Here is an 11,620-nt window from a genome sequence, read left to right as displayed (position 1 = left end):
GGGCAGTGGAATTTACAGCTTCTTCGCATAGTATTTCCAAAGGACCTTTTTTCCTTCTAATTTGAGTTATCCTTCTTCTTCAATGGGCACTGAAACTTATCATTGAAACTTTGATCCAGTCACAATCCAGTACCCAGCCTGCAGAAACACTTTCAAAGAAGGAATGAGTCTAAATTAGGGGCAACTAAGAGTGAAGTACAAGTTCTAGTTACCTAGTACTAGTAGATATGTCCAGGGGCTATGCTGAATTATGCTCTGAGAGGCAAGCTTTTTGTGGTCATATGAATGATGAATCAGTGCCAGATTCCAATGCTATTTTAGGTATTGATCTTTCAATAAAACCATCAGGATGTATTTCTTTTTTAGTTTCTTAAGCTGTTTCAACTGCAAAGCATAGAATGACGCTCTACAGTCAAGAACACTACTTAATGTATTGAAGAACAGTGTGTAATATAGGGCCATAATCATTCACTAACTGCACTGCATTAATACAATTTCAACACACCACAACAATCAGGTATTCCCTTCATATCAGTACTTATGATAAAACACATTTTCACCTATTTGAGTTTAAATTACATTAGCAGGGGATCACTTCAATTTGAAGTGCAGTGCAGATCACTTCAGTTCTTTCTTAAGGTGCTTGAGCGCTTTCAGAATGTGACTATTTTCTTCTGCCCATGGGATTAATTAGGACAATATCTGTTATCCACTCCATTTACCAAGCCAGTTTCAACAGGATTGAATGTTTAAAATTAAGAGATAAAAGATCAATTAACATGCTGGTAGACAACATTATATCACTAATTGAATTCATGGTACAATTCTAGAGGATACAAACAGGTCAGAAATAGAACTTCTCCAAGTTATCGCAGGAAATTCAAGATGTGCTAAATTGCTATCCATCAGGTTGCATATCCAATATGTACAATGTATCTAAGTAGAGCTATCAACCATGATGATATGATCCCTGATACTGATAACTTAGAATGGTGTTACACATTACATGACAAGTGGTACATCTGCTGCAATGGCATTAAATTATTCAGCACATACACTTCTCTTCTGCATTTTTTTTCGCTTATTTAGCAGCAATTCAACTAAGTTAACTGTAACAATTAAGGGATGGTGAATCCATAACTAAACACATACACTGGAATTGGAATCTAACTTCACCTAGTTATCACTCACTCAGTGTCACTATTGTTGCTATGGTTGTTGCTGTCATTGTTGTTGCTGTGGTGGTTGCTCGGGTTGCCGCCTTCTTTCCTCGCAAGCTTGAGCTGCGAAATCTCCATCTGAGTCTTCATGAAAAACTGCATTCTCTGCAACTCCAAGTCCTTGGCAAACTTCATCCTCTGCTTCTCCATCTCCACCACCTGCTGCAGCTTCGACGTCTCCGCCTGCTCATAAGCATCCCCAAACTTGAGAATCGCCTGAGTCAATTCCCTCACCGCACTCCCCCAACCCTTCCCCTTCCTTCCTCCCCTTGAATTCATCACCCTCGCCCTCTTCCTCTCGTACCTTCCCGGCGGATAACTGTCGCTTGAAACCGGCGACACCACTTCCCTCTCCGACGAATCGGAATCCACCGGAGGAGGACGACGCCGGTACTGCATCTTCTGGTTCTTCAACTCAACATCCTCCTCCTGCTCCTGCTGCTGCTGATGCTGCTTTTGAGAATTATACTGACTCGAAGCACCACCACCGCTGCGAACTCCGACCGGGATCCCTAACGGCAATTTCTGCTGCTGCGAATTACTGTTCCCGGCGGGGATCTTGGCGGTTGGGCCAATCAGCTGGTCCAATCGATCATAAAACGGCCATTTGCTGGTTGTTCCGCCGCCTGCGGCGGAGATCTTCGCCTTCTCCGATTTGTACTTCTTCTTCACCGTATCGATCCGGTTCTTGCACTGAATATCAGTCTTCGGCGTCTTCAAGTAATCCTCTCTCCCGCTCACGATCTCCGCCACCTCCTTCCAGTGCTTCTGCTTCAGATTCCCCCGGCTGAGCTCCAAATACCTCTCACCCCAAGCCTCGATCAGCACCGCCGTCGCGCCTTCGCTCCAGCAATCCTCCCTCCCTCCTCCTCCTCCTCCGCCTGCACTCCCTCCACCGCCGTTGCTCCCCTTCACCGGCTGCTGAACCGGAAGCGCTAATGCCAAGGTGTTCGGCGCCGGATGCGGATGCGCCTGAGGAGCCGGCGCCGCAACCGTCACCGTGATCCGACCGTTAGACGACGGCGGAGATCCGCTCGCCGGTGATCGGCGGAACTCGATCTCGTCGTCGTCGTTGATAACCTCCATGTCGCCGGCGATCTACGGTGGAAATTCTTAGAGAGAGAAAGAGAGGAAGTTAGAGAGAGAAACACAAGGAGGTTAGGGTTTTCATTTTATTTAGATTATTTTTATTTTTATTTTGAATTTCTGGCCGGCGAGAATGAATGAATGAATATATCGATGCCTTTTCGTGCTATGTTCGGTATTTTTTGTTTTTTGGAAATGGGTGAGTTGACGGTGACCGTCGACACGTGGCGGAGAACAGAGGACGGAAAGTTGACGTGGAAGAAGTTGATTGGAGGAGATTAGCAAACTCCGTCACCGGCTCAGTTGGTGGACCTGTTATTACCCGGCGTGGTTGGTGTGGTTCACGAGTTTTGACGAGAAACTATGCTCCTGCCTCCATGGTCTCCGGCGATATCCCCATTTTACCCCTTTGGCACTTACCTAGGGAATGGTAAGAGTGGGGAGAGAAATGTAAAATTGGGTGGGGGTAGCCGGTTGAAGAAGGAATGGCGTAGAGGAACCGGTAACTGAGCCCACGGGATTGAATAACAGCTTTACCTGTTTAGAGACGTGACGTCAAGTTTGTTTCGTGGTCTCAGTATATATACTATGCTACATGAATATTGTTGAACTGAACCAGATCCAAAGCTAACTATAAACATGACAAAGTTTTGCTGCTTTTTTTTTTCTTTATGCTACACAACATGTTTGGGAATGTCAAATGTGTTGTGAGACTACAGTTATTTTCCGTGAGTAACTTCATTGTGTGAAAATAGAATTTGATAGATTAAAAGTTAATCCAAACATAAACTTTTAATTTAATCTCATGCATTGTTAAAAAAAAAAAAAAATTGTAAGGAGCATCATAATGCCATGCTCAAGCATTGAGATTAGCTGCTTTGCTTCTGTCCTCTGTCAATCTTTGTTCGCGAGGCATTATAAGAAAATTGTCCATTAATATTGGACAAAACTGACGCTACAGTCATTTCAGCGTTGGCTTAGTAGCATAAGTGTCGTGGTCGACTCTAAATTAGCGTTGGTAAAAGCCGACACTAATGTGACACTATTCATCTTACAAGATGGTCAACGCTAATGTATTTTTTTTAGAATCAGCCTTATATGCGAACTCTAATTTGTTAGCTTTAGCGTCCGACGCTATTTACTGGAGGTCATAAAACTGTCACAAACAGTTTGAATGTGATACAAATAATAACAAATACATGATACAATTGCTTCTAATTGACTAGTTCAGTGGCTTCACTTGCATGGTCTATAATCACAAGACAATAAGTTTTCTTCCCCGGCATAAAAAATACAAAATGAACATCTGAACTAAAGCTCATCTAAGAGTAATGGTTCATGCACACCTCTCTTTTGAGGTGGAGAGGTGGAATTGTGAGAGAGATAGGAAGAAAAGAAAAAGTAAGAGAGAGAAAATGTGAGATGCGATAGATGATGAGATGAGATGAGAGAGATAAAAATAAAAAGAGGTAGAAATAAAGTGTTTGAAAAATGAGGTGTGTATATATCAGTACTCAGTACTTTATTTTTCGAGTCACTGTTAATTTCAACAACTTACTCAATTAATGGAATAACTTGAAATCAACCTTACATGCTACAAATTGAATGTTAAATATTTTTTTTTATGCGTAAGCCGAACATGTTCATCACGTCAATATTGAATGTGGTTTCTTCCCTTAGACGCTGAAATAATTGTTACAAGCTAGAGATTAAATGATACAACGAAGACCAGTTTTCCAAGCTGACTAGGTGTATTGAGAGACACTAACACCCCACGATCTGTAGTTAATCACTTTTTTGATAAGTGTGTCGAAACATAAATCACATCACTTTTAACACATATTTACAATACTCAATTATACCAAAATGAATTCTGATAGAATCACTTTTGCTATCGCCGGTCCAAATGCACATTTAACCTTTTGGATAATTGATATGACAAAAGATATCATATGAGTAAGAGTGTAAGACTCAATCAAATCATAATCTCTACCAAACAACTCTTTTTCTATGTCATTGCTTAGTTTCTTGAAAGCATGCCTTTGAGGGCCTCCAATAACTTTTAGAAAGAAGAAACACTAATTTTGAAACGAAGTCCAAAATCAACCAAAAAAATGGAGTCCAAATTCGAACAAAAAAATGAAGCCCAACAGAAAATCTTAGTTGACCATAAAAATAAAAGGAAGAAAATCGTAAAAGGAGCAGAAAAGTGGAGATGCGGGGTATCGAACCCCGTACCTCTCGCATGCAAAGCGAGCGCTCTACCATGTGAGCTACATCCCCTTGTTGGAAAGTTGTCTTTTTAAACAATATATTTCAAATTCACTATATGTTATTTTTATCAGAACTCATGCAAGACTTTGAAAATCAGACGAAAGTAAGCTTGGATAAAATAAGATTGGAAGTTATGATGAATTGTGCAACAATGTTAATAAAATCCAATATAAGAGATGTTAAAAAGTAATGATAAATAACTCCATTTTATATTTCTTAGAATCATACTAATTGCATAATTCAATTATCAAGTGACCAATTTAGAAAACGGAAATGATCAACTTACATGCGAGTGTAACCTCAATATTAAGGGGTTGGTTTAGTGGAATATGTCATAGTCTCGTACCTGACAGACTGTAGGTTTGAACTCTCACTAATCTTCTTGGATGAGGTAAATGTAAGTTTTCTGTAAATGTTATTTGAGTCGGCAACTTTCCTTGTCTTAAACCGGGCCATTGGGTCACCAATAATTAAAAAAATACAATTTTAAACAAATTAAAGAATAATTAAGATTTGACTTAATTTCAATACTAGAAAATGGTTGATAACTCTGTGAGACTCTGAAGGAGGGAAAATATATGATAAATCTTTCCACGACTGTTCAGTTCAACCAACTAAGAGTGTGTATCATGCATTTGATCTCTTCAATTCCAATGAAATATAACGAGAACCAAGACAAAAATGTGAAACCTCAAAATTGTTCACTTCAATGGATAACTTGAATACAATCATACTCCAAGGGATTCATTTACTTTAAAATAGATTAATTTAATTTAAAATAGATTGAGCTATAACAGAGTTTCATCTCCCAACAAGCAGTTATAATTTTTCACATAATTGAGAGGACAAAGTAATTTCAGTATCATATACACTGATTATTACATAAGAGTTTAAGTAACAAGTTCAGAATAATTGGAATGGAAAACGAAATATGGGTTGTGTTCATCAATTCTAAGGCAGACAAATTAGATGGTATGGCATGAATTAGAATATGGCTTATCAATGAATGTTTCCTTGTAATCATTGATTCTAACTCATAAGCTTTTAGCTATTGGAGCTAAATCACTATATATATAATCTGGATGGCATGAAGCATTAGAAATCTATTCTTATGCAGCTACCTTTTTCTACTTTAGTTCTTCCCCAATTAAGCCATGGCTTCTTTTCTGTTCACACTCCTTTGGCCCCTCTCCTTCATTTCTAGGGTGGGAACAACAACCACTTGCAAATGACGAACCTATCCACAATTGTAAGACAAGCACTACTTACTTCATATCATCTCCATTTTTAATTTAAAAGCGATTTTTTTTTTCATAACATTCCACAAATATATTTGCTCTTTTTGGCTTCTGAATCTATAGCTTGAGGCTATAAGTTTTTGTTTTACAATTACTCCATTTGAGTTTATACTTTACAGTCAGTCAATTCACCCTCAACCATTGTAGCATTTTCCATGAACATGATTCACTGAAAATTCTCAAAAAATGAGCATTGGTTGGGTCCCAAAAGGGAAGATAAAACATGGAAGAATAGTGTTGAAGACAATACAGAATGAATTAGCAGAGTTCCAACAAAAGCAGAAACATAAAGAAATATATATAAAGCTTCACTGAGTTTCATTGATAGACATATCAAAGTACAAAATCCATATTTACAATCAGCCAAAAACACAGTAATGAAAAACAAAACAATATGTACAAATATATGCAGAAGCTGGCTTTTTACTCCTTTACATCCTCAGAATCCTAGAAGCATTGGCTCAATCTGCATCATCTGAGCCATTTGATATAAACAGGTACTCATAGATATTATATAATATATACATATGTAATAATAAAATATAAGAAGCATAATGTGCAATAGGATATGATTCCCATTGGAAATTGGAATCTGTGTTGTTATTGTTGTATATGTACAGGAAACGGAATCCCTCTGCCTCTGCCGAATGAACATCTCACTTCCTCTCTCAACAACGATCCAAAGCACTCATAATTATCCTGCAAAATATACAGCAATAAGAAAAGTTAGACCATGAAAATGCAAATGCCGCATGTTTCAGAAATTGAAGGAAAAAAAACAGAACCAATCGTAAATGGTCGGACTTCTAAGCTCGGCGCTCTCCACAGCTGACGATTTTTTCCTCGTGAACTTCTTAAAATCACCGCCAGGCGTCTCCGCTAAAAAATAAAGATTATTTGGTTAAACAAAGTCACAAAAAGCATTATATCATAACTATTTCAATACTTTCATTCTACTAAAATGTACTAAGAAATGTCAGAAACCATAGTATATATATGCAAATAGATTAGAACCACAATCTCAACAGCATGGTTCGTAATTTTTTTTTCAGTGGAATCATATGCAATAAATAATACCTAATTTAGAGTTCGACAAGCCAAAATGTTACACTTAGTATATTGAGTTAGCTCTAAGCCTCTAAGTGTGTAGTCTGAGTTCACCCTTCCCCCACAAAGAAATAACAAAACTCGAACAGATTCGATTTATTGACCCAGAAACAAAAACAGATTCGTGTTCCACTACCCGGTCCGCGGTCCCTTACTCCGATTACCAAGTTCCCAGTCACTGGGACCCAACCCTAAACTTCTTGGCACACAACCCGAACCCTATTGAGTGACTTGCCGGCGTATAGATCACCTTTACTGCAACAGATTGCATCCCATGGCGATCACTTCACTCAACCATAACCAATTGCACCCCATGGCCGATCACTTGTATCCACTACAACCGATTGCATCCACCACAAATCAATTACCTCACCACAGTCACCTGCCTTGGCGAAGGGCACAACTTGACTTGTTCTCATCCATCATGTCCCATCCGAAGGCCGCGGCTCTCTAAGTAAGAAACAAGCCCACTCGTTCAATTAAACGGCATGTTAGAAGATCCAACAGCTCTCCCCCACCGACCTTACAACCTTCAAAACCGAAACCTATAAAAGGCAGGTGTAGACACATATTATCCATCACTACTTCTCCCCCCATATTCTGACTAGGGTGTGAGCGTCAAAATGTCATTGCAGGTCCTCCACCAGCGTGACTCAACGACGGAGGAGCTCATATTCGCCGGGAGAAGCACCTTATTCACAAGAAAGTACCACCATACCCCCTCTCATTTTTAATTGATTCCAATATTTTTCATTGCAGCTCAACTTTATTATTAGAATTAGGGAGGCCTAACAAACTCAACCGAAAAAGCTAGCTCTTGAGGGTTGCTATACCCTTTATAAACCCTTGTTTGACCATATCTCTAGCCAATGTGAGACTTCTAACACTTATAAATCTAGTTAACTCAGTTGGAGAATTTAAAATTTTGTCTGTGAAATTCAAGAACTTTTACCATTTTTATGTGCAACTGTTGGGAGAGTCACGGCGAGGACCCATGGGTCAAGGCCAAGGAGAAACACCAAGGAGATCTTGGACACCACATTTTAACCCAAAACCTTAAGGCATTAGGTTTATGGGTCCATCTCCTTATAAACTCCCACTCTTACCTTGACTTCTCCAATGTGGGACTTGACTCTAACACTTGATTCCAACAGCAACTATCTTAAAATGCAACAAATTCTAAGAACTATGAATTAATATGTATACTTGAAGACATGAAAAATAGATAAATAGAGTTGGGGTTTTGTAATTAAAAACAAACATTATATATGTAATATGTTGATAAAAAAATGAATCTATTTCCCCTATCATGCAAACCCAGAAACACAAACATTCTGGGAACACAGGCAACAACAGAGAGAAACAGAGTGAGAGGTTTCACTTACGGGTACGTGGGGTGCGAGGGGTGAAAGGGGGAGAAGGAGAGGCAGGTTCCGAGGCGGCGGAGGAGGTAGTTCTAAAACCAGATTGGGTGCGAACAATGGTGATGCTGCGGCTGATGGGGACATCCTCCGCCGCCGTAGACCGAACTCCGACGGCGGAAAGAGAATTATACTTGCGGAGCTTGCCCAGACCCGTTTCAGGTGCGGGTCCCGCCAGCGTTTCGTCCCAGAGCTTGTGAAGAAAACCCATCACGTAGTAGTTGTCTGCAAAAATCCAAAGATGGAAGGAACGAAACGACAGAGAAGAAGAAGAACAGAGCAACGCAGAAACAATTTTTATTTTTTTTTATTTTATGTTTTTTTTTTAATATTTATTATCTGTTTGTTTGGTGAGAGTGTGAGGGTACTTATAATGAAGATGGATATGGATAAGGTTAAATTTATTTATTGACTTTGCTCCTATTAATGTGGCTTAATTTGTTCTTAGCCGTTAAATTGATTTTCCTTGCTAAATTTTCTTGTACTATATTGGTTCATGCTAAATTTAAATAATTTTCTTGCAATTTTAATAGCTGAAATTAGATTCCTATAATTTGAGATAATTGAATTGTACAGTCACATTGAAAATAATACAATTTTAGTAATGAAATCAAATCTGAGATCCAAAAATATAGGAAAGAGGTTAAAGAAGACTGAGTCATGAAGTGCAATAGGATAGAAATTACATAGTTGGGGGCATTTCATTTTCAAGCAAGACTTTATAAGTTCACGTGGGCCAGGTCAATTGGATAAGTTCCCAGAAATCTTCATTTTTTCTTGAATAATTGAAAAGCTAACTTGACGTTTACTACATGAATTTTATATCCTTAAACATAGATATTTCCTGAACTTTTCCTTAGAGAAATAGTGATGAAAAAATAATATGAGGAAGTGTATGCATCATGGCATTGACATGAAAAATTATGCCAAGTTGGCGATTTGAATGAAAGTTTACTCTTATCAAATTATATAGATAAAGTTTTTTTTATACATATCATGAAAAGGAATGCTATATACATGACAAATACGTAGTGATTAATTTCTATGCACCGACGGTATAAATATGTTTTACACCATCATTCAATCACTTCTCTTCATTTTATTAGCTCACAATTAATTTTAAATTTAAGAATATCTAAAAATAAAAAATGGAAGATTGTGATTGAATGATGGTGTAAAACTTTTTACACCGTCGGTGCATAGAAATTAATCTCATAGCCACAACATATATGAAACAATATTTACTGTGGTTCAATTTTTTGTTTGAAATAAATAACCATTTATCTAACACAAAATAATCATCATTCAACGGAGTAGATTAGTCTTCTAGTTTTGCTGTGCAATAAATATGTTTGTGAACTATGTAATTATTATGCGATTATTCATATTCTTTGTCTTTTTTTTTTCCGATGGAACAAAAAATATTCTTTGTTTTTTTCCCCCTCTTTGGCATGGACTTCCTAATCTCAAATTTATACCTCTATCACCGTCACTACCACGGGATTGAGATACTTGGTACCTATTCATGGTTTTAATTCTGTTTGGGCTATATGATACCCTTGTAGTTTTTTTAAAAAAACTTGAATTTCTTGAAGTTTTCTTATTCTAAAATTTAAATTTCCGAAAGCATAAAAAAAAATTCTTTCAAACCTTGAATTTTGGAAAGTAGAACAATTTTGGGGTACGTACTAATAATTTTGGGATGTGCCAAAAGTTATCTCCTCTAATAAATCATGAGAGTAGTCCAAACTCCAAATACCCACTGACCCACGAAGGACTTGGACTTGTCGCATAGAGAGGGTCATCTCGAGCCCACTGCTCATTATCAGTACAACATCAGCTTAGTTTGTGGTTTATGTTTGGCTTGTGATTGTAGTTGCTGGGCTGCTAATTTCTTGAATATTGTTTTCTTTTAAATTCATGCTGCAGAAGCATGAAAAATTGCATGTGCTATAGAAACTAGAAAGCCGAGCATAAACTCAAAAGCTACAAACCCAACTGTAGGTTATTGATTGTTCAAAGAGTCTTGATTAGCTAATACATAATCAAAGGAACTGGGAATAAACTACGGCTGTGATATAGATACCTTTTGACAAAGTTGATGACAGTAGTATAAAACCAATAGTGAGCAACTGAAAATCAAACCACCTTTTTATCAATTAGCCATTAAAGAGGCTTTAGGAATTGGAATCAAACAGATAGTGAGAAACTAAACAAAACAAATGATACAAGGGGTTGAGATATTCTACGAGCTAGACGTGATAGAAGGGAGATAATAACTGCAATTGAGAGAGAAAGATAGAAACACATACGTGATCGAGGATCGAATCGAAGGATGTGGTGATGAACTTAGGGCGACAGACTCTTGGGGTGACGAAATTAATTAGAGGCGACAAACTCTGAGACGACAAAATAAGGGGCGACACATTTTAAGGGCTAAGGTGTGAGTAATAAAAATGATTTCTGAAAATTTAGACCGCAAAAGAAATTGAGATTTAGACGTGTGAGAAACTCATTTTAACTTAATGAAACTTCACTGGCAGTTGGAGCCACTGTAATGTATCAAAAGAATCACAATTAAAGTAAAATAATACTATATTATTAACTATTTAGCAACGGTCACACCAACCGTCACAAAGGAACCGCCACAGATCCCGTTTTTTAGTGGTGTTAAGGTATTGAAGACCATGTTTAACTTCTCAAAACATGAAAGCCTATCTAAAATCCTACTATGTAGTAAAGTACTTAAAATGTCATAAATATGTAGATTAGTACTCCCTCCGTTCCTAATTATAAGACCTAGTTTTTAAATTTTCCATATTCCTAAATATAAGAACTTTAACAAAATTATATCAAAAAGTATTCTACTCTTCCATATATACCTCTCACATTAATTGTGTGTTTTCAATTCCAAAGTTTTAATTACCACCTACCATTAATTAGTGAGAGAAAATGACAAAGAGTAAATATGAAGGAATGTATGCATTTTTAAAAAACCAATACACTAATTAGACACATTTAATGTTTTCTTAATAAGCGCAATTTTTTGTATTAGGTCTTATAATTAGGAACGGAGGGAGTATATCAATAAAGATTTGTGGCCTCATTAATCCACGTGACCATGCCACATGGGCCGCCGGAGCTCCGGCGTTGACCCAGATCTCCGGAAGGACCAAAACCAAACGTTTTGGCAAATTTTAGGGACTAAAGCCCA

At 37.7% G+C, this 11,620-nt stretch overlaps 2 protein-coding genes and 1 non-coding gene across 4 annotated transcripts; all 3 read right to left on the bottom strand.

The window, feature by feature from the left end:
- Nucleotides 1–842: 842 nt before the first annotated feature.
- Nucleotides 843–2,800, bottom strand: LOC130746424 (trihelix transcription factor ASIL2). The gene has a single exon (XM_057599048.1). The coding sequence runs from the start codon at nucleotides 2,304–2,306 to the stop codon at nucleotides 1,188–1,190; it is 1,119 nt and encodes a 372-aa protein (XP_057455031.1). The 5' UTR covers nucleotides 2,307–2,800; the 3' UTR covers nucleotides 843–1,187.
- A 1,716-nt stretch (nucleotides 2,801–4,516) lies between these two features.
- On the bottom strand, nucleotides 4,517–4,589 carry TRNAA-UGC (transfer RNA alanine (anticodon UGC)). Its single transcript has one exon. It is a non-coding gene; the product is annotated as a tRNA-Ala (tRNA).
- A 1,584-nt stretch (nucleotides 4,590–6,173) lies between these two features.
- On the bottom strand, nucleotides 6,174–8,759 carry LOC130746423 (dormancy-associated protein homolog 4). 2 transcript variants are annotated; one of them, XM_057599046.1, is made up of 3 exons: nucleotides 8,371–8,759; nucleotides 6,664–6,757; nucleotides 6,174–6,577 (listed from the first exon to the last, which is right to left on the bottom strand). In XM_057599046.1, exons 1-3 carry the CDS (start codon nucleotides 8,615–8,617, stop codon nucleotides 6,547–6,549), a joined length of 372 nt encoding a protein of 123 aa, XP_057455029.1. In that variant the 5' UTR covers nucleotides 8,618–8,759; the 3' UTR covers nucleotides 6,174–6,546. The 2 variants fall into 2 exon arrangements, with proteins under 2 accessions (XP_057455029.1, XP_057455030.1); XM_057599047.1 differs by having other exon boundaries at nucleotides 6,683–6,757.
- Nucleotides 8,760–11,620: the final 2,861 nt, after the last annotated feature.

The sequence above is a fragment of the Lotus japonicus genome, chromosome 3 (genome assembly GCF_012489685.1).
Source record: "Lotus japonicus ecotype B-129 chromosome 3, LjGifu_v1.2".
Lineage (NCBI taxonomy): Eukaryota > Viridiplantae > Streptophyta > Magnoliopsida > Fabales > Fabaceae > Lotus > Lotus japonicus.
This window is presented reverse-complemented; position numbering and strand designations above follow the sequence as displayed.